This window comes from Sarcophilus harrisii, chromosome 3 (genome assembly GCF_902635505.1).
Source record: "Sarcophilus harrisii chromosome 3, mSarHar1.11, whole genome shotgun sequence".
Classification (NCBI taxonomy): Eukaryota; Metazoa; Chordata; class Mammalia; order Dasyuromorphia; family Dasyuridae; genus Sarcophilus; species Sarcophilus harrisii.
The window spans coordinates 269,231,211-269,254,100 of record NC_045428.1 but is presented as its reverse complement, the minus strand read 5'-3'; the positions used below and the strand labels follow the sequence as shown (position 1 = coordinate 269,254,100).

At 32.4% G+C, this 22,890-nt stretch overlaps 1 protein-coding gene across 7 annotated transcripts in view; it reads left to right on the top strand.

Moving 5' to 3' along the window:
• Positions 1–21,544, top strand: part of ZFX (zinc finger protein X-linked) — a 63,154-nt gene extending 41,610 nt beyond the window's left edge. For all 7 annotated transcript variants that reach the window (XM_031959472.1, XM_031959471.1, XM_031959475.1 and 4 more), the window contains 5 exons: positions 12,926–13,075; positions 13,505–13,648; positions 14,231–14,365; positions 14,926–15,066; positions 16,030–21,544. In XM_031959472.1, coding sequence (XP_031815332.1) covers positions 12,926–13,075; positions 13,505–13,648; positions 14,231–14,365; positions 14,926–15,066; positions 16,030–17,213 — 1,754 coding nt within the window. In that variant the 3' untranslated portion in view covers positions 17,214–21,544. The remainder of the gene's footprint in view (positions 1–12,925; positions 13,076–13,504; positions 13,649–14,230; positions 14,366–14,925; positions 15,067–16,029) is intronic.
• Positions 21,545–22,890: the final 1,346 nt, after the last annotated feature.

The following is a 22,890-nucleotide window of genomic DNA, read 5'->3' as shown; positions in this document are numbered from 1 at the left end:
TGACTCTAAACCCAGCACTTTATTACATATTATTACACAGAATATTAATAAATAATTACCTTCAGTAAGAATCAAGGTCAATTTTATCTTTCCAGAGTGAAGAATCTTTTCTCATGAGAACTTCTCTTTTCTTAAACCATGTTTTTCATCATATCCATTTTCGTTTTTGTACCATTCTTTTGAATTCTATGCTTTGAGGTATGGTAATTTATTCAAGTGTGGGTCATTATGAATTTGAACAAACTGTTGCAGATTTATTTTTATTCTATTTCCATTGCTTCTCCTAATGATGGTCATAATTTTGTTGACTTTTAAAAAACCTATAGTAGTATGTTTGTGTTGAGTTGAAATGTTACTATTAGACTAGGGTCTATCGGGACTATTTCTTTGAGCTATCATCCCAGGATCATAATGGGTAACTAAAAAGCCTATCATTTCTAAAGTATAGCCAGGCTATTTCCCCCTAAGTATGTTTCTTACTTAATATATATATATATATATTTTTTTTTTTTGGCAAATGTACTCATTTGCCTTTTTTTTTTCTTGAAAGGGAATTTTTAAAAATCTTCTAGCTTTCTTATCTATTAGTTTTACTATTTGACTACTCAGGAGAGCTTTACTTTACAGACTTTAGTGTAGTGTTTCAGTATTCAAGTCTATTTAGATTATTGTAATTATCAGATTATTGATAAAAAATGTTAAGTCAAACTAGGTTTGTCACCAGTGTCTAAGAGACTTTTGTCTCTGAATCCTGTTAAGTGGCAAAACGAGTCACAGGGTTTTTTTTTTCTCTTAGCCTTGGTGTGGAACTTTGTCAGAAACATACTGTAAAGATCTAAATAACTAAAAAACTAAATAAATAGCTGGAAGGGAACTTGAAGGTCTCTTATTTTAAAGTTAAGCACACTGGGGCCCATGAAAGTTAAATGGCTTATCATACAAGTGGGAAATGTTAGAGGAGAGATTTGAATTCATATGCCCCAACCCAGTATTCTTTCTGCTGTAACCATACTATCTTCTCCATTTTTATCTTAATTTATCTCAAGAATGCTTAGTGACATAATTTTCCAAATAGAATCCATCTAGATAATTTTTTTCCTTTGTTTTTTAAACAACATAAGTTACTTTTTTTCTTTTATTATTATGCCTTGGAAGGAAACTTAAAAGATCAAGGTTAAGTGACTTCCCATTATCTTAACATGTAGTTGTAATAAGTAGGCAGCTAGGTTGCAGAATAGATGCAGTGCCACATCTGGAGTAAGGAATATTTGTTGTCCTGTATTCAAATGTGGCCTCAGACAATTTTTTTCTATGTGATTCTCTGGGCAAGTCCCATTTAATTTTATTTGTCTTTCTTCAACTATAAAATGAGCTGGAGAAGGAAGTGACAAAATTACCCATTTCAATATATTTGTTAAGAAGACCTTAATTGGGGTCATGAAGAGTCAATTTGAAAAATGACTGAGTGACAAAAAGTAATAGAAAGCCACAGACTAGGCCTACTAAAATTACCTCCCATAATCATCTTAGATTCTCAAGGACTATGTTAATAAATGTGTAAGCCCTGGAAATCCTAAAAGATTTAAGTCTTTGAGTGTTGGCCTAGTGATGGACATTATATTTTTTGTTACAGGAACAGTTTTGTTAAGTTTTGAGAAACTTGTCACCATATTATTCATAGAACAATGAATTTTTTAGGCCATAGTAATTTTCAAATACTATATATGACATCTACTGAAAAACTATTATTTTGAGTGTTTGAAGGGAATATGCATATCAACAAATTATAAATTCTTGAAGTTTTATACAGGCTTCAGCAATTGTGCTATCAATTTAAATTATCAGTTACCTAATTTGCCCATTAAAACTGTGTGTTTTGAAAAGGTATCTATTTTAATTCATAATTAAACTGAGAAAAATTCAGTTATCCAATTTCATATCATTTTATATCTTGATGATTTTATTTTGTAAGTGTCATAGTTCTTTTTTTTTTGTTAAGATGGCACTGCTTTCCTTTTTCTTCTGTAATCTTCTTTAATTGCTATTTATATTCTTGACTCTTAATCCCATATTGTTCTTTGAAATTTTGGGATACTTTGGAGTAAATCTCTTTATTTGATCCCAATCTTTTAAATGGAAAGGGTAAGGTAATTAATTTGAAAATTTTTTAGATATTACATTGATCAGAAGAGATATTCAAGTGTAGCTATCTTTTTGAAAAGCATGGTTGCCACTGGTAATCGTTATTATGTCTGTCAGCTGTTAAATTAGAATGAGTTTCTTGGAACAGATTAGTTTCCTAGGAGATTGCATTAGTGTGAATATTCAGAATTCATTTTTTCAGATTTTTCTTCAATTTCTGTGGAAAATTTAACCTGATTGGTAAAAATGAATTTTTGTTTGCTTGCTTTTTGCTGAAAATATGACATTGGCTAACTAATCATCTCTAAACAGTGTGTGTAAACAGAGAACAACATTTGTTTTCTTAGTTGCTTGTCCTATTCATCTATTCATTTAATTTCCTTACTGGCAAGAGGTAGAGCTTGGTAGTAACTTGCTTGTCAGGTCACTCTTTTCCATTTTTGTCAGAGGTGAATTAATATTATGAAATACCTTTGTCAGGGCTAAGGCCATGTATTTTATCTGTTGCATGATATCATCAGATGCTTGTACCTTAGTTAGGATTTCATGCAATGATCCCCTGCAGTAGCAAGTTTTTCGTGCTTCTGAAAAAGAGAGACAGAGATGGAGACCCATATCATCTGTTAGCTATTATTTCCGACAAGTAGAATACAGATTTAGACACTTCTTTTGGGAATTTGATCACAACTGAAACCTTAAGATTGATTGATATGCATAACTTCAGGACTGAAGTAACTTTGTCATGTTCCAGAGGCACTGGTTCTCTCTCCTTTCACGTTCCAAAATAAACTCAAACTGATAGTAGCAGCCAAACGGTGCCCCCAATTAAATACCCTGAAAATAGTTCTTAACTCTAGAATAAAATTGCTCACAGGTACATCCTTAGCTAGAAGTCTCTCCCAACAGTGCCAGCCTAGGGTACTCCCACCTGAATAAATGCTTCCCCTAATTAATACAACTACTCACACAGCCCTGTAAAGACTGATCTGATTTTATTTCATAGTAGTAGTGGTGGTAGTGGTAGTAATAAACTGTAACATAATTGCTTTAGGAAAGACTTCAGATATTTATGCTATGATCTTATTCTAGGAAATTTTTGAGTCTAGAGACAAAATCAAAGAATAGATTTTAACAAACATTGAATTCCATTTTACAGTGATTGCTCTGACTACATGTTAGAAAACTGCCAAGGTTAATTAGGTTTGGGATGGAGGTGAATATTAAATGCTATGAAGTATATAGCTAATTTCTAAACTAACACTAACATATCTAGCAAAGTACTGTTGTATAAAATATCAGGCTTTATCAAAGAAAAAGAATAACAGTTAATCAGAATAGTTCTTCCGAATCTGAGTTATAGTATTTCATTTTCTTTCTGAATGGTTCTCTTGTTTCAAGCTTCAATCTTGATGGTTTGTAGAGTCTTGTTGATTTGTAGATATATAGCAATCAAGTCATTTTTAAATGGAATGACTTCTAAATTTTATCCTATCTTGTTTAAATAATACTTTAAAATATTCTTTTATGGTTCATAGGAGAAAGTTGTTAACCTGTTTCTTCTCTGCATGTATAGCATATACTCTGGATATAGGCAATAACTATTGTAGTCATTTAATGGTTATTTCTGATGACATTTTTCAAATTGAGTAATTCTAAAATTCTCCGATTGTTTAGATACCCATTTTATTGTTTTCTGGGCCTTGATTATTGCAGTTCACTTAAGTGAAGCTTTTTTTAATATTATGATTTGCATTATTATAATATTGCTTAATATTCTCTGTCCTTTTCAATTCGATCTATATCATTTCAAGTCTTTCTTTTTTTTTAAATTTCTCTTGATATTACTAAATATTTATATGGCACTTTTTTAGCCATCCCCCAAATGATTAATCTCATTTTATGTTCCAATATTTTTGTTACCACAAAGAGTATAGCTATGCATATTTTGTTATATGTAATATTGACCTCTTTGTGATATATATGTTATGGTATTCAGTAGGCCAAAAGTTAATTGTTTAGTGACTTTCCTCAAGTAATTCTCAAGTTGTTTTCCAGAATGGTGGACCAGTTCACATCTAACCCCTTCAGCATCTGTCATATTCATGGTCTTTATTGTTTTGTCCATTCTGATGGGTATGAAGTAAGACTTTGTTTTTTGTGTTACTATTATTTGTGATTTGGAATCTTCATGAGATTGTTGATGATTAGCATTTCTTCATTTGAAACCATAATTACTGCCACATCTATTGGAGAATGACACTTCATCTTTCATATTTGTATCAGTTCTCTGTATATCTCCTCATTCCTTTATATGATTTTTTATAGATATCTAATGCAAAGATTTCCCTGTACTCAACTTCTCCTAATTATATTACTTTTGTTAGTACAAAAAAAGCTTTTAAGTTTTATTTAATCAAAATTGCCTCATTTTCACCGTTATGGTCCTTTGTTAAGTTACAAGTTCTCCCATAGCCATGACAGTAAAATGTACTTTTTTTGCTTTCTAACTTATTATGTAACCTTTTCTATTTAGGACAAATGTTATATGAATCATCTTGTTATATGGGGATCAGATTCTGTGTTCTAAATCTAATATCTGCGAAACTACTACATTGCTTTTTTTCTCCCAAAATTGTTATTCAAGAACTATATAAGCAAGACTAGGTAAATTGGATAGAGCACTGGTTTAAAGCTAAGAAGACCTGAGTTTTAATCCCAAATCAGATATTTTACTAGCTATATGACCCTTGGCAAATTATAAATCTCTTCTTAAACCCAGTTTCCTCATCTGTAAAATGGGAGGTGATAATAATAATGCCAACTTCATAGGGTTTTTATAAGAATCAAATGAGATAAAATATGTAAAGAGCTTTGTACATCTTGAACGTTGTATAAATGTTAACTATGTATCTAGAGAGAGAATTGTAGTCAAATATAATATTTCAGAAATGTATGTGTAAGTAGAATTTTTAGGTGTTAGATGAAAGGTACTTATTGAAGGAAATACTATTATGGATCTTTTCTTTTAAAAAAAACAACATAGTTTATGTTTTGCAAAGTCAAGTTTTTATAAATTTGATTTATTTGAAGTGGGGGGAAGCTATATGTATAAATGAAAACACTTTTTATTAGAATGCCACTTTTATCAAAGGATATTTTTTTGCTCTTTTACTGTTAGCATAAAACAGACTGGGGCATTTTCTAAAACATTTGACAAAAGTTAATTAGAAAGAATTAGGAATAGCAGTGAAGGAGGCTTTTGACAAATCTCACTCTATTGTCAATGCTATAAAAAAGAAAGGAATCCTAGGAATTATGGTAACATAATAACTTTATAGGTTACCTAGAAAATCATATGTAAGTCAAATCCCATTTATCCCCCTTTTAATTTCAGAGCTCCTTTATGTTCAACTCTGATTAATCTTTAATTCTCAAGCTCCAGACACTTGAGTCTTGTTTCTCTGTGAGTTTTTGTGTTTAATGGATCTATGTTATTTTATTTTTTGGGATGATCATAGTCAAGTGAATAGTTTTATAGCCTGAAATAGATTTGGAAGGACTATTAGGTAACTTAGGTACCTTCAAGATAACTAGGTTTGTTGTTTTTTTAATCTGTTTAGCTCCCAGTAAATGTATTTGCTTATTTTAGAAGGGGGAATTTCAGATTGTATTGTTAATATAGATTTTTTAGGATAAGAAGAGACTATTAAAATAACTGCCTCATTTTCCTGAAAGTAGGATTGAGATGTTCTGTATAAATGAGACATACAGAAAATTGAATATTGTTAAAATTTTTGATTATCCTAAATCTTTTGGTTATAATGGTTTTTGATGGAAATCTTTCTAACACATTTCTAATGCCTTAGAACACAGAATACATTTTATAATTTTTGTCCGTTCCTCCCCTCCCCCCCCTTTTTTTTTTGCAGACTTAAGATCTTATTATAGATAGGCAAAGTGTGTTCATGTAATAGTATGTATAGACAGGAATCTTTATCTATACTTAAAGACAATGAACTTGAATGGGTTGTCACTTTTTGTGCCCTTTGTCTTTGTAGCTTCATTAAAGTGTTGTTTCTATATTATTAATAGAGTGATATCTGCCTTAGTCTCCTAGTTAGCATCAAGCCATAAACATTTCATTAATTTTGTTAATGAGGTATGAATTTACAAGTTTTTTTGAATGTCTGTTTTGTGAAGCTAAGCTACCAGATGTGAATTCTCTCTAATCACAATTAGAAAAATTATATTTCTTCAGAGAAGATACCAGGCAACAGTTTTCCCTTAGAATCATAGCTGTAGCCCCACAAGAAACCTCAAATGTGCTCCCATCATATATCCACATGTTCTCCATTCCTTTACCTTATTAATGAGAAATAGATGGTTAGGGAAAACTGACTTGTATAAAGCCATAATGGTAATAATCATCAGAACCAGTATTTGAACTCTGATCCTAAAAAGCAAGAGACAATACTCAATTATATCATGATTTTCTGCTAATGTTTGTGTTTTAAGAAAATTTAAACATAAGCAGTAATTTTGAGATTTTTCTTTCCTGTGACATTCCCACTATAACTTGACTTTCTGGATACAACCTTGGTTTAATTAGTAAAGTAATATTTGCAGAAACAAAAGTATTTTACCACATGGTCTCAGATCATGCTCTCAAGTAGTTGTCTGCTGAAAGGGGAGGTGCTTTGCTATACAGGTAAGCTTCTGATTTGGAGATGTTTTTTAACTGAAGGCAAATGTGTCCATCCACAAATAAGCTGTGAAAGTTCTGGGATTATTGTTTTTCAGTTTTTTTATTTTTGTTTGTTTTTTTTGTTTGTTTTTGTAAAGCTATTTTGAAGTAAGAATTCACTAACAGGGATAGCAGATGCCTTAGGGCTTAGATCTGAGGACTCTTAAGAGTAGTAACCTGAGAGAACTTGGTGTGATTGCAAAGACACCATTGTACAATTTTTAATTATGGAACTACAGGTTGGAGAGGATAAAGGTTATCTCGATTTTTTTCTCCATTTTTTCTCCTTCCCTCCCCAAATAATTCTATAAAAGATAAGCTGATAGAAATAACTGATTCCTGACAAAAACATTCTCAAACTAGAAAAAGAAGTAGTAATCAAAAAGAGCTTCATGATTTCATCTAGATCAGTCTCATTTGGTTTCCTTTTTTGACAGGTTGACCGCATTATAAAGTTAATCTACCAGTTTTAGGAAAGCATTTAGCAGTTTTTCTTGATTTTTGTGGACAAAATAGAAAGGCTTAATGTGCATTTAAGTGGGTTCAAACCTATACCCAAAAGTCAGTCATGAATGAATGAATTGATGATGATGTAGAGGGGACTATCTAATAGAATGTCTTTGGGATATGAAATCTTCAATAAATTCCTAATTGTTTTTCCAGGCTCTATTTATTTGCCACAAAATTTACACAAACGGAAGTTCCAACACTGATCAGAATTTCCATCTTTGCCAGTTTGCAGGGTGTAAAGTAAAACCTTGGGTTTTTTGGATTTAATTTCTTAATAATTTACATTATTAGTGATTTCAACTATTCTTTTATATGGTTTTTAGTGGTTTACAATCCTTTTTTTGCAAGTGGTATATATTCTTTAACCACTTTGAGGAATGGCGCTGTGTATAGGTATGTGTGTGGGGGGGACGTACATGCTTGCATGGGTGCATGCATGTATTTCATGTAAAGTTGTCTCTTGTAATTATCACTACCCCTTGTTTGTTAGAAAAAAAAAAATATATATATATATATATATATCCAATCCATAGATGTAAAGGCTGATGATCTGTTTCTATTCTTTTTATGGTATAATTTTAAATATGAAAGTCATGTGACCATTTAGAGTGTTTTATATAATGTGGTTTAAGGTATTGGTCTAAACCCAGTTTCTGCCAGACTACCTCCAGCTGTGTTAGGAGTTTTTTGGGTTTGTTTGTTTGTTTTTAAATCAAGTAGATTGTCCTTTAATAATGTTTTCCACTTTATCAAACATTGAGTTCCACTGTTTGATTTTTCTTTGTCTAATTTGTTCTTTTGATCAGTTTATTTTTTAATCAATACAAATTTTTTTTGATGACTTGTGCTTCATAATATAGTTTGAGGCCTAGAAATGCCATTCCTGGCTTCATTTTCTACTACCTCTTTTCATTATTTCCCTTGATATTCCAGATTTTCTTTTTCAGATGAGTTTATTTTATTGCGTTCAGCAAATACCCTTTTAGTAATTTGATTAAAATAGCATTAGAGTTGTAATAATTTTTGTAGTATTGTCATTTTTACTATCTTGACATGGCCTAGCCTGTATTTGACTTTTTAAGCCCTTTACAATATGTCTTATCTTTCTAATCCTATTAATGCACATTTATTTTAAATACAGTGTTCTAGCCATATTGGTTCACTTGCTGTTTCCAAAATTCAGCATGCCTTCTTCCATCTTCATGCCTTGGCATAGACTAACTGGAATACATTCTCTCCTCAATTTTAATTCATTGTGTAGGATTCTTAACTTCCTTTTGAACCCAAGTTTTACTTTCTATAAAGGTATGACGTTTTTAGATTCTGTATATATTAGTTTAGGAGTTGATATCTTTGTCTTTGTCTTGCAACCAACAGGTTGATAAACTATTAAGGAACTGAAATGTATCAATTTTGTTGTTTTTGCTTTAAACAGATAGAGAAGACCTAGGAAAGTGAGAATTAAATGAAAGGATTGCAAGTTTTCCTGAATAGGTGATGAAGTTAGTAGTAGCATTACTTTCACCCTGTGCTCAAAGGCAACAAGAAATATTAATTCATAAGATACTTGGTTATCTCACCAATGAATTGATTTATTCATAATAACTATAAGAAGATGACAATAATAATTAAAGTTTATATACTAGAATCTGCTGGGGGAGGGGAAGGTGTCTCTTCTTTGAGGAAAAAAAATTGCGTGAATAACTTGGCAGGATATTTCAAGCTAAATCACCTCATCTCCAGCTACTTGATGACTTCATTATGAAGGTGGGCTCAATTAACAGCAAAAGTTATGCTGGAGAATGTGGTTCTAGATTAAGAAATTTGTGAATCCTGGATTATTCTGATGCTTTAAATAATGAAATTGGTTATATCTTAATAGAAAGGGAATGACTAGTTATTGACATAGTAGTCATTTTAGCATTTTAGAATCAACTGGCAATTTAACAGGGTTCATCAGCTGATTAGAGAAAAGATAAAAGTTGGAATAAACTAGAAGGAAAGAAAAAATATTAGGCAATTATAATAATTCTGACTTTCCTTATAAGCAAGATGTTGATTCTGGAAAATGGGAAATGCATTAAAATAAAGACAATAATTGTGATCTTCTCTGTTCCTCAAGAGAAACTCAATTTGTATAAAATAGTTGGCATGAGAAAGTGGTGAATTCAGAAACTGCCTCAGCCAGCTAAATAATTTGATCTCTTTACCAGAGAGATACACTGGTTTGAGGTACTAGTCCAGTTACAAAAGCAATTAGGTTAGAGATCAGTACTATTCTATGTGTGACTATGGGCAAGTTATTCAAGTTCTCTCATTTTTCTCAGTTATAAAGTGCCCCAACTCTAAATCTATTATCCTATAGAATAAGTAAATCAGTAGGATGATGCTAGATTTTAAACAATTTTATCTCATAAAATAATGGAAAGTAGCAGGAGGAAAATGAGCCTACTACAAGCTTGATATGAAATATAATTAAGCCATATCATCACCAAAATGTTTCTAAGCCAAAATATAGATGAAGGACTTAATGCCTGCTGCTGTAGATTGACCAGCACTAGCACTGTGCTGTTTTGAGTGGTCTCCCTTATCCCATTTGGACCCTTAACACCTCAGTAATGAAGCCACAACCCAACTATAAATAAAAACACTTAGGACAAATCTATGAAGACCCCAGCTTCATAGTTTCATATAACATCTTTTTTGGATGACTGGATATAGCCTTTGTATTGTTTCCTATGTTCATAGGATTCCAGAGTTGGGAACTAGGGTCATCCAACCTCCCCTGAATACTTTTTGCCTGAGGGTTTATCTCCTTTGAAAATGAATTACTTGTGTGTGTGTGTGTGTATGTGTATAATTCTAGTTGTTAACAATTTGTAATTTGTATTTGTATTTTATATTAATTTGTAATTATTATATTTTTTGGTAATCTGCCTCTAATTTCTGTTTACTGACCCTAGTTACTGACATGGTAACTCAGCTATTTTGGAAGTCTTTTCTTTCTAATGCTTTTCCCACTCTGGGCCATTCTTCATATCATTTCCCATTCCTAAAATGACCCTTCTCTGTTGCATCTCTGCCTAGCTTCTAATTTATTGCTCATACTACTTATCAAAATAAGTTGTTCAACCAGTGTGTTTATGGAGTTCTGGGATCTTTCTTAGACAGCATATAATTTTAGTGGCTACATTGACTATAGCAACACAATTGTGCATGTAGAATGTGAGTGTGTGTGTGTGTGTGTGTGCGCGCGCGCATGCACGGCATGCACACATGCCACATATAACAGTACAAAGAAAAAAAAGACTACTATTAATTGTAAGTATTTAATTCTTTTTTTTTTTTTGATCCACCTAATCTTTTTATTTTATTTTTTTCAAATATTTTTTATTTGAAGAAACAGAATAAGAAAAAAGAAAAACAATTCAAAACAAAATGAAATAAAACAAAAGAGAACATTGTCATATGCCCAGCAGAACATCAGGAAGAATTTAAGATACCAATAGAAGAAATTATATTCATGAGTGTGTGTCATTACTTACTTGTAAATTGTCCTTTTGTTCTTTACTGCATACCTTTTTTTTTTTTTTTTTTAAATAACTTTTTATTGACAGAACCCATGCCAGGGTAATTTTTTTAACATTTAATTCTAGTGCAAAATCTAGTCTTAACTCTCTGAGATATGAGGTGAGAGACATTCACTAAAGGTGAAGACTCATGTCTTTCGAGAGCCTGAAGAGAAAAAGAATCTACTAGCTACTTATAGATGTTTTTGTTAACACATGACATTGTGTTTATCAGTCAAGCTGCAGAATACTATATGGATTTTCAACTTTTAAGAAGAGATGTGGCCCAAGAATTGTTATTACTCAGATTATATATGAAGTTGGTTAAGTATCCTTTGAGTTTATCTGTCATTGTATTCATCATAACCTGAGTGTAGATAGATAGGAGAACAGCTTGAATTGCCTTTGGGAAGTTGCCTGATGCTTCCAGTGATTTTTATGCTGCTGCTTGGCACAAAATCTTATGTTTTGGGCACTATATTCTTCTGCTGCTGCTATAAACAACTCTGTTCTTTCCAAAGAGTCAAAATTTGCAAATGATCCAAAGGGCAGTGGAAAAGTGTCTGGTACGTATCTTGTTACTAACAGAGACTTGCTTTGCAAAAATGATGTAGAAAACATTTGTGACACATGTGCCTGGAAAAAGATGACTTAATTAGTGGCAAAATCAATCAAGTTGTTCTCAGTAGTTATATTGATACCTACAAAATATTAAAAGACCATAGGGAATTTAGATAAGATAATCTTTAACATAATCATAGGATCCAAAGTAGGAATGGATTTGTACTGGGAAGATCCCAAATCAATTGAAGTTAAGCAAATGGTATTTAGCTTATTTGTTAACTCTTCCTTTAAGGTGATTAATTTTTAAAAAATTGAATAAATTGTCCCTCTGGCATATGTAAGTAATTATATATAATCATAAGTAATATATTTGCTTAAATATGGTTCTAAAGAGTCATTTATTTCATTGGTGTAGATTCTTCTCCAACAGCAGAGATCATGAGTAAAAGTTTATGCTCCTTATGAATTCTTATAACCAGAAGAAAGAATTGTTACCTGGTGGCCAATCTGGTGAATAGCATTTGTAAATTTTGCTAGTGTTCTTCGGATTATAGACTCAATCTCTCATTCATACTTGAAGTCTTTCCAGACTGTGATTCACTAGTATCTCCTTTAAGATTGATAGTCACCTCTATACACTGGGGATGCATAAGAGTACTTTTCCTTCGTGTTTTATGTTGTACACTAAGATCATAACCAAGAATACTACCTAAATAAATGTGCTTATGTCATGTTTTTTCTTAGGACTCTAAAGGGTTTTGATACTATGTTATATGATGATCTTAATGCTTAAGTCTTTTTTTGACTAATTTGAATTTTAACTGTTAAAACAGTTAAGCATGTAACATTGTAAACAAGTGTAATTTGTAAACATTGTAAACAATCTAACTTTCCAAAGGGTTTATTTGGAACCTATTAATAATTGTCAAAAGTAAGCTTTATCAGGTAGTCATGACTTAGGAAATATTTTTGTTTTTCCTAATTTCATTACTGCATTCTTTCTATAGAAATGAATAGGTTGTGTTGGGTATGTAGTTTTAGAGTTAAATATTATAAACATAGTTGCTGGATTTTTTTTTTTCTCCTTTTTGCTGAGGCGTTTGGGGTTAAGTGACTTGCCCAGGATCGCACAGCTAGGAAGTGTTAAGTATCTGAGAACAGATTTGAACTCAGTTCCTTCTGATTTCAAGGCTGATACTCTATCCACTGCACCACTAGCTGCCCCCAAACATAGTGTTAAAGTTACATTTATCAGGGTGTTTCAGGAAGGCTATATACCCCCTCCTCCCCTTTTTAGTTTTCTAGAAAACCACATATTTCCCATTTATGGTTCTGTTATTAGAAGCCTCATTGAAACCTAGTTTTACTTTCCCTATTTTACAATTTTACTTTGTAGTGGATGATGCTGGGAAGATAGAACATGATGTCTCATCTGAAATCACCATGGATGCTGAATCTGAAATTGACCCATGTAAAGTAGATGGCACCTGCCCTGAAGTCATCAAAGTTTATATTTTTAAGGCCGATCCTGGAGAAGATGATTTAGGTAAGATGAAATATTTACTATATGTTATATACCTTAATCCAATTTCTTAAATTGTGCCCCTTTTTATGTTCTTTTATGGCATATTGTTGCTGTGAAAAGATCATGCTTTGGGTTTTTTTTGTTTGTTTGTTTGTTTTTTTTAATTAAACGTTTTTATATACAAAACATATGCATGGGTAATTTTTCAACATTGACCCTTGCAAAACTTTCTGTTCCAAATTTTTCCCTCCTTTCCTCCACCCCTTTCTCTAGATGGCAGGTTTGAGTCCAATACATGTTAAATATGTTAAAATATATGTTGAATCCAATATTTGTATACATAGTTATACAGTTAAAAGATAATGTTTTGAACAAAGCATTCCAATGTAGTAGCATAACTAATTGGATAGGAAATTTGAAAATAAATTGTTCTTTAATCATTCCCATTAGGTGGTACAGTGGATATTGTAGAGAGTGAACCTGAGAATGATCATGGAGTTGGACTACTTGATCAGAGTAGCAGTATTCGTGTTCCAAGGGAAAAGATGGTTTATATGACTGTAAATGACTCTCAGCAAGAAGATGAAGATTTAAGTAAGTAGGTGGCCTTTTTGTGGGAGAAAATTTTATATAATTTTTAGGACTATCTTATTCAATTGATATTTAGCAATAATGGTAGTGTTAATTTTAGAAAAATGTATGTGACTTCCAAAAGCTAGAAAATAAAGATGCTCTATGAAGCTTTCCTTTGTGTACCTAAACTTTTATAGGAGTGACAGACCTATGGGGGGAAAAAAACACTAGGTGGTGATTGTAATTTGAGCTTCATTTTTTTCTTTATTGATGTAATAACTATTGAATTGATAAAAATCTTATCTCAGATTTCAACTTATACAATATTAGAGGAAGAAAGACATACAATATTAATACTAGAAAAGAGATCTTATGATTATCAAGTTCAGCTCCTTGATTTTACAGATAAGAAAACTGAGGTCTAGTGAAGCAAAGTGATTTCCCTTAGAGCGCAGAACAAGTTGTTGGAGGTGATTGAGGAATAGGACCTGTGCAGATTTTCATTCTAGGATTTATGACTGTCCCATAGTTTACCTATCTTGCTACAAATATTTAGAGATCTGCTTATGGAAAATTTTAATACTTATGTCTTTATTTTTTTAGATGTTGCAGAAATTGCTGATGAAGTTTATATGGAAGTGATTGTTGGTGAGGAAGATGCAGCAGTGGCACATGAACAACAAATTGATGACACTGAAATAAAAACTTTTATGCCAATAGCTTGGGCAGCAGCATATGGTAAGTCACATGCAAACTCTTCAGGTCTTGAGAACAAGAAAAGTGGAGCTTTTCTGTAAACATCTGTGCACATTCAAAGAATCCTCTTTGTGGTGTAAAACCCAGAAAGCTAAAATACCAGTGCCTGTAAAGGTTATTTAATTTCAGCAAGGGTAGAGGAAGATTATAAAGTCTACTTTTTGTCTCTATTTTTAACAGGAATTTCCTTCATGTCTATATTACGTAGAAGGAAGTACTGCAAGAAGTACACAGACTTCCAAGCTGAAAATTTCCATCTTGATAATATCTGCCCTGTGGCTTTACAATTTTGGGAGACAACAAGGGATTCCATGGGGCAAAATGCTGTAATGTGTTTTTTTAAATTGACAACTAGGAGTTTCCTAGACCTCCATCACCCCCCTAAAAAAAATTCTAAAGCTCATTTTTTAGGATGGGGAATTTTTGTTATTCATGAGGATCATGGCTGTTTTTGTAATGTTGTTATTAATAAAGAATCCATGATACACATAGTCTTCAAAGTGATAATACTGTATAATTTTGTTTTTAATGCGCATTGTTAGGTAATAATACTGATGGAATTGAAAACCGGAATGGCACTGCAAGTGCCCTCTTGCACATAGATGAGTCTGCTGGACTTGGCAGACTGGCAAAACAAAAACCAAAGAAGAGGAGAAGGCCTGATTCCAGGCAGTACCAAACAGGTGAGGGGGCCAGGAGGTCAGGGGGTTGGGCTGGGGCTATCTACTAAGGGCATGCTGTGCTGTTGTGTGAGATCTGAAAATGCAAGATAACTTCAGAGATGTGGAGAGGAGAGAAGATTTAGCTTGACTGATTCCAATTCAGATGGAAAGGTTCCCTCTTCCCCCACTCACCACCATGGTGCCATTGCTTTTTGGAAACTTATTGATATCTTTTGTGTGTATATCATGTTTATACCCGAATCCCTTCCTTGTCACATATCTGGCAGGCCATCACTCATAACAGAGATTTCTTTTTTTTAAGGGGGTGAAAACAGTATAGTCCAGCTAACCGTCCCTGGCAGCTAATGAATGTACCTACATGTGGTCCCTCAGTTCTGTAAAGAAGGGTGGCGGGTGCATTTCCTTCACTTTCTGGGCCAAGGGTATAATGTAGCCTGTTTAAAAGAAACAAGGAGCCATGTTATCTAGGCATGGTAGTGATAGTCACTGTAATTTCTTTGCAGAAATATTTTAAGGTCTCTTTAATTCTTGGTTTTTTAAAAAATCTATTTCAGTTGTATGTTAAGTCCAGTTTAAATGACAATTTTGGAAAGATCAGACAGAAATGTGAAAATGTTATATATTATTTTTTCTTTCCCTTGATTTGATCTGATACTGTAAAGTTCAATATTGAGATAGCTTTATTTGCTGTTTTGAGCTGATGACATTTACCTGTGGGAGTTAGTAGGGCAATATTTAGTGAAGTAATATGTAGTAATACAGTGTGTAGTAATGCTCAGTGGAAGAAAAAGCTATGTCTGTGGTCATGGGCATAACTTTCTGATGAGGATGTCTTGAGTGTTGAATTATAGAAAAAATGTAATTTATACTTGTCTAATAATATGTAGAACATATCATTTAAATGCTCTTAAAGAAATCTTTGTTTTAATGTTCATAATCTTTTTTTTTTTTCTTCCTCTTCAGCAATAATTATTGGCCCTGATGGTCATCCATTGACTGTCTATCCTTGCATGATTTGTGGGAAGAAGTTTAAATCTAGAGGATTCTTGAAGAGGCATATGAAAAACCATCCAGAGCACCTTACCAAGAAAAAATATCGATGCACAGACTGTGATTACACTACTAACAAAAAAATTAGTTTACACAACCATCTGGAGAGCCACAAGTTGACCAACAAAACCGAAAAGGCAATTGAATGCGATGAATGTGGGAAACATTTCTCTCATGCTGGAGCTTTGTTTACTCACAAAATGGTGCATAAGGAAAAGGGAGCCAACAAAATGCACAAGTGTAAATTTTGTGATTATGAGACAGCTGAACAAGGATTATTGAACCGCCATCTTCTGGCTGTCCATAGCAAGAATTTTCCCCATATTTGTGTGGAATGTGGCAAAGGTTTCCGTCACCCATCAGAGCTCAAGAAACACATGCGTATTCATACTGGTGAGAAGCCATACCAGTGCCAGTACTGCGAATATAGGTCTGCTGACTCTTCTAACTTGAAAACTCATGTAAAGACTAAACATAGTAAAGAGATGCCATTCAAGTGTGAGATTTGTCTTCTGACTTTCTCGGATACCAAAGAGGTGCAGCAGCATGCCCTTATCCACCAAGAAAGCAAAACACATCAGTGTTTGCATTGTGACCACAAGAGCTCGAACTCAAGTGATTTGAAACGACACATAATTTCAGTTCACACAAAGGATTACCCCCACAAGTGTGACATGTGTGATAAAGGCTTCCATCGGCCTTCAGAACTTAAGAAACACGTGGCTGCCCACAAGGGTAAAAAAATGCACCAATGTAGACATTGCGACTTTAAGATTGCAGATCCATTTGTTCTAAGTCGCCACATTCTCTCTGTTCACACAAAGGATCTTCCGTTTAGGTGTAAGAGATGTAGAAAGGGGTTCAGGCAGCAAAATGAGCTCAAAAAACACATGAAGACGCATAGCGGCAGGAAAGTTTACCAGTGTGAGTACTGTGAGTATAGCACTACAGATGCCTCGGGCTTTAAGCGGCATGTTATTTCCATTCATACAAAAGACTATCCCCATCGGTGTGAGTACTGCAAGAAAGGGTTTCGAAGACCTTCAGAAAAGAACCAGCACATCATGCGACATCATAAAGATGTCGGACTGCCATAAAAATTATTTCACTGACTTCTGTGGAGTGGAATTGTAAAGAATATTGGCCTTGAGACAGTCAATTCATTTTAAAGCCAATCAGTTGTGATTACAAAAAAAATACTGTGCATTGATTTATGCTGTATACAAATAGGATTATTGCTTCTAGTTGTTTTTTTTTTTTTTTTTTCTGTTTTTGTTTTTGTTTTTTACATTTTGTTCAATAGCGTGTTCTGGATTCTATTCAGTTTGTTTAATAAATGAGGAAAAGATGGCAACAATAAAGTTGCATTTAATAAAGTAATCCCTGCCTCTATACTGAATCTTTCAATCCTAGTAGTTTTTATATTTATTTAAATATTTACCTTGCTTACCTTGTTGGTACTCACCTAAATACCATTTAACTAAAGGTAATCTAAGATTGGTAACTCGCAAAGTGTTCATGTTGACTCATTTGTGTCACAAATTTTAAAGGTAATTTGCATTTTCTCATGATGAAATTGTCATAGACACATCTAATATATATATATATACATATATAAATATATATGGGAGATTTTATTGTCAGATCTAGCTGTCATAATACGGAACTCATTTAATTGTCTTGTTTAATATCTTAAGATCACGTGACAACAGAACTTTACATTTAAGCTTTTAAGTCTGTAACATTACTAAATGAAAAAGCTGTGGTTGTTTTTAAATTTTCATTTTTAGCAGAAAAAATTGGGGCTTTTTTGGAGTATTTACATCTTTTGTCAGCACAACAAACTTTTAAAAAGACATACTGAAGATTTTTGCTCTTAACTATTGTGTCTGCTATTCCATCTGTGCTTTTTTTTTGTCTTGGAATGATTGTGTACTACAAATGAAACAATACTATGAATTTTGGAATTTGAGAGAGATCATTCCTATGGCTCATAGAATAGTTTGCAACTTTGTATGTAAATGTACCCCAAATTTTAGTATACATATATGTGTGTGTATTATTTATTTTACACATTTATACACACATCCTAAGACAATGGCTGAGTTAAAAATTTCAAACTAAAAAAGTACTCAATTTACAATAATTCATGAAAAATCCAGGGATGTATATGATAGACAATTTTGTAAAACATGCTATTTAGAGAAGAGATCTCAGGTAAAGAAGTAGAAAGAAAATACGTACAGTAGTATTTTTTAAAAGAATAAAGGTATTTTCAATAAATATCTTTAATAATTGAGAAATAGAAATGATACATATCTAAATAGAATGTTTTTCATGATATTTCAGCCTCATATTATTCCAGAAAAGTAATTATTATCCATACACGACTAAATTCAGTTCTGTGATATAAGCAGCTTGAGAGAACACTATGTATCTATCTCACCAAGCTGAGAGTATGAAGAGTATGAAGGAGCTATAGATCTCTGTAATAGATAATGGGTACTGATTACTATATAAACGTAGCAAGTTCAAGTTACTATACCTTAAACAATTGCAATGGGTGAAAATGTAAATGGTTCAACACCTTTGTCAGCACTGAATTGAAGATTACAGCTTTATTAAGTGTACTGAAAAAAAAATGAGCTAAGACCTTATATTGGTTAGTAAGTCTTTCATTGTTTGGTCTTTCATTGCAATTGAATTTTTTAAGCCATGCTAAATCAATCTAAACAAGCAAGGATATAATAGATAGTAGATTCCAGACATTCTTAACCTAAATTTTATTGAAATTTATATGAATTTTGAGGTGGGGGAGGGAAGTACATATAAGTACCCAGAAATGGCTACTGCCACTTAATTCAGTTCCCTTTAGTTTGTGGCATTTTATTGGAAGTTTCAAATACCTCTTCCCATTTCCTTGCCTGCTACATGTTAAGTCTGATGATACCAGTGCTGCCTGTTACTGTCACGCTGCTCTGTCTTACCTTTGCTTTCAGATTTTCATCTTTCATCTTTCCTTTTAGCCCCAGTATTTTGATTCAGAATTGTGTAGAATACTACATTTTTCAAAGTATTTGACATATCCCCAGGGTATTAGATTTATTTAGTTGTAAGTTAAATGCTTCAGGCTGTTATGAAGTTGGACTGATGGTAATCAAAGCTATGTTTTCTGTACTTTAATGTCCTCCATAAAACACTGTCCCACATTCTATATTTCATTGGTCACATATGGTTGTGCAATCCATTGATGTCTAGTGTTGTCCTTGAAAACTAAATGTTAATGTTTTCATCACAATCTTTTCTTTTAAAGTCTCCCCTGTTAATTAATTTTGATTTTCTTTTAAACAGTGTAAAAGAACTGAAAGAACATGCTGTAAAATGAAATTAGTATGAAAGTAGCCATTTTAACTATATTTTTTTAAATAAACTGAAAGATAAAGAACACAACACTTTACACACTTTGTATTTCTCTTACATAGTCTGGAATCATACACATTTTTTTTTTTAAAGCACAATATTGAAACCTTTAAAAGGTAATTAAGGGTTTGGTCAAGTGGATTTTGTAAAATGTATTCGTCTGTATAAAGAGAAAATGAAATTGTAGTTATTGTTATGTACTGACATTAGTTACAGGATAGTTTTAATTCTTAAAACAATTTGCTTAGCAAATGCTATAAAATGGATGTTTCAGTTAAATGTTTTAAAGAGGTACAGCATTTTTACAAGGACATAATATAAGTTATTGTTCTGTAGAAATATCCTATTAAATATTGTATGTCCCTCCCTCTGTACACTTTGTAAAAAAGTAAAATACATAAAAAGAAAATCATATAGGGAAGTGTGACATTATTGTAATTGTGTACTTGAGAATAACGTGCAAAAATAAAAATCAGAATATTTTCCTGTTAATGAATGTTTAGTCTATTTGATACCAGTACTAAGTTAATGCTTTTTCTTAAGAAAAAATGTACAGTTTTTGTAAACCTAATAAACAAAATACAGTGGATTATTTTCATTTCCCCATTTCTTAACTCATTTTGTGTAGTACTGGAATGCAAAATGTCATTGCTTTGAATTTTTGACACAAATGCAAATATTAAGAATCCTTTAGTTCTGTGATTTTGCAAGCAATATTTTATAAAATTTGAGGTAATTGGTGAGATCTTTGATGAGTATGTCCTTGGAATTTATTTGTGGGTTTTTTTTTTTTATCTCATTAGCCATTGAGAGGAAGAGATAAAAAGAAGAAAAATATTGTATAGAGTAGTGCCACAATGTCCATAAAGCTTGTTTTTGAGAATGTTTAAATTTTTATTTTATTTTACTTTTTGCTATAAACTCACAATACATTGAATCAGTGTTTAATTTCATGAGTCTTCATTATGTCCATGGCAGAAAATATCCTACTGTGTTTTTCAGTCTTTTAAGTGTCTAGTCTAATTGAGAGCTGATTGGTCATTGTCAAGTTTGAAGTAAGAAGTTAGCTAGCAAAAGTCCAACTAGGAACTCTGACAAGATAAGAATAAGGTGACAATTATTAAGATTCAGGAACTAGTTTATTAAATAAATGTCATTTATGAATAAAAAATAGTAATTAGCCTTACTTATCTGATGTCTGATTATGGAGAAAATAATTCTTCAAGGAAAAAACCTACTTAATAATTGAAACTACCATTCAGGACAGTTAAGTGAAACAAAATACCATAATTGCTAATTTATTTGAAGTAGTGAATCAAATATAAAAACCGTAGCAATCCAGGATTTAGCTAATTTTAACAAGACAGTTAATTGATCTAGCCGTCTCTTGAGACTGTAAATTCTTTATCCTTTTGGTATGTGTAATAGTTGTTATCCCCCCCTCCCACCACTATTTTTGAAAGGAAAAGCAACATTAGAGCATTGGCAGAAAATTAGGATCACTAGTCTTGACATTTCATTGTATGGGACATAGAAGGGAAAGAATTACAAAACATCAGAATGAAGAAGTTGGAGTTGAAACATAGCTTGCAAAGTTTGAATCTCTTATTTACCTTGTTTGGATGATAAAAGTTCAATAAGATGTCCATCAAAGGGTTAACACATCTCTTCCATTTCTTAAATTTTGCAAAGTTTCCAATATGTTACATTCCTTATGTAGATAGAAGGTCAGCTAAGTAAAAGGTAAAGACAGTTTTTGTGTTTTATTTTTTTTACTACCATAGGGGTTCTTAAAAGTTCTCAAAAAACATGCTTTCCACCTCTTGCAATTGTTTAGGTATGGTCTAGGTAAAGTTTGCCCTTTTGGTTTGTGTTACTTTATGTTCCATCATGTATATATTGTTTGTTTTGTTTATAAAATAATTCTTGAATTTGTTACATATTGTTCCTTGTTCTTTTGACAGCTTTGCTATTGTTTGTAAATAAATTCCTATTTTGTTTTAAGCTATTCTAGTAGAGTGTTGGCTATGGATAAAGGTATATTTGTGTGAGCAAACAAGGTGAGGTGATTTTGTTCTTAACTTAAAGCTGAGAAAGCTGAGAGGGGTAAGAATATTGTTCCACTCCTAATTTGGTATAAATAAGCTATTTCACCATTTTAGTCTAGTAAGCATTGTTATATAGCACCAAGATTTGTTTTGTACTTTTCACATACAACATAGAATTTTAATTTTTACGTGCCTATGAAGTAAATGTATGTGTATAACAATTTGATTTTTTAATTTGGGGCAAATCTACAAAACTGTTGAATTATTCAGAGACTTTTCTCATCCACATAGTCTCCTATTTTTTTTCCTGTGCATCAAGTAGACCAATTGAGATAAATGACAGATTAGCCTGTACATAAGTATTTCACTATTCCAAATAGCATTTAGTTGTATAGTTAATACATCCATGATTCCAGTAATGAATGCTCTCCAGGGAGTACCCACTTAATTTCATAAAAAACACACACACACACACACACACACACACAAAAGGAAAACAACAAAATAAAATAGAACACTGTCATATGTCCTGCAGAACATTGGGGAAGATTCAAAATACATAATAATCAGTTCAAGAAAGTATGTAAAATAGAAGAAATTCATGAGTGTCCATCTTACTTCCTTGTAGGTTCTCTGCTGCACACATCTTTTACTTTATTCTCCTCCCATCCCCTTTATAACCTCCCCTTCCCACCTCCCCCGAGCAGGCTATAGTTAAGCAAGGATATATTTATGTATATATATATATATATATAGATAAAACATACACCTCTCCCCCCCATATAAACACATCTTTCCTAATTCTACTGACTTTTTGCTTTAATTCTGCTCCTAAACTTGCTATTACATGACCTCCCCACTCTCATAGATCCCTCCCTTGTCATCTTCCCCCACCCTTTGCTTCCCCTCTCCACCCATCCCTTCCCTCATATTTCATTATACATTTTGAAGGGCACTGTATTTTTCATGGTATGCCTATTTAACCCATTCCCAATATGGGTAGATTTTCAGAACTATGAGCCCTCTTACCCTCTTTAATGTCTCTGTACCTCATTTGTGTCAGATTATACTCAACTCTGTCCCAATCTTTCTTTTGAGCTACTCAATTGCTGTCAGTCTTAATCCATGTAAAAAACAATTTGTACGCGTTAAGTTCTTTGAAAGTGACCTTTGAAATTGGCTCTTAATATTGTTAAATTTTATTTTGAGTTTGGGTTTGATTGATAGAAAGTCATGAAAATCTGCAAGTTTGTTGAATGTCCCATTTTTTTCATTCAATATTGTAGATAATTTTGCTGGATATGAT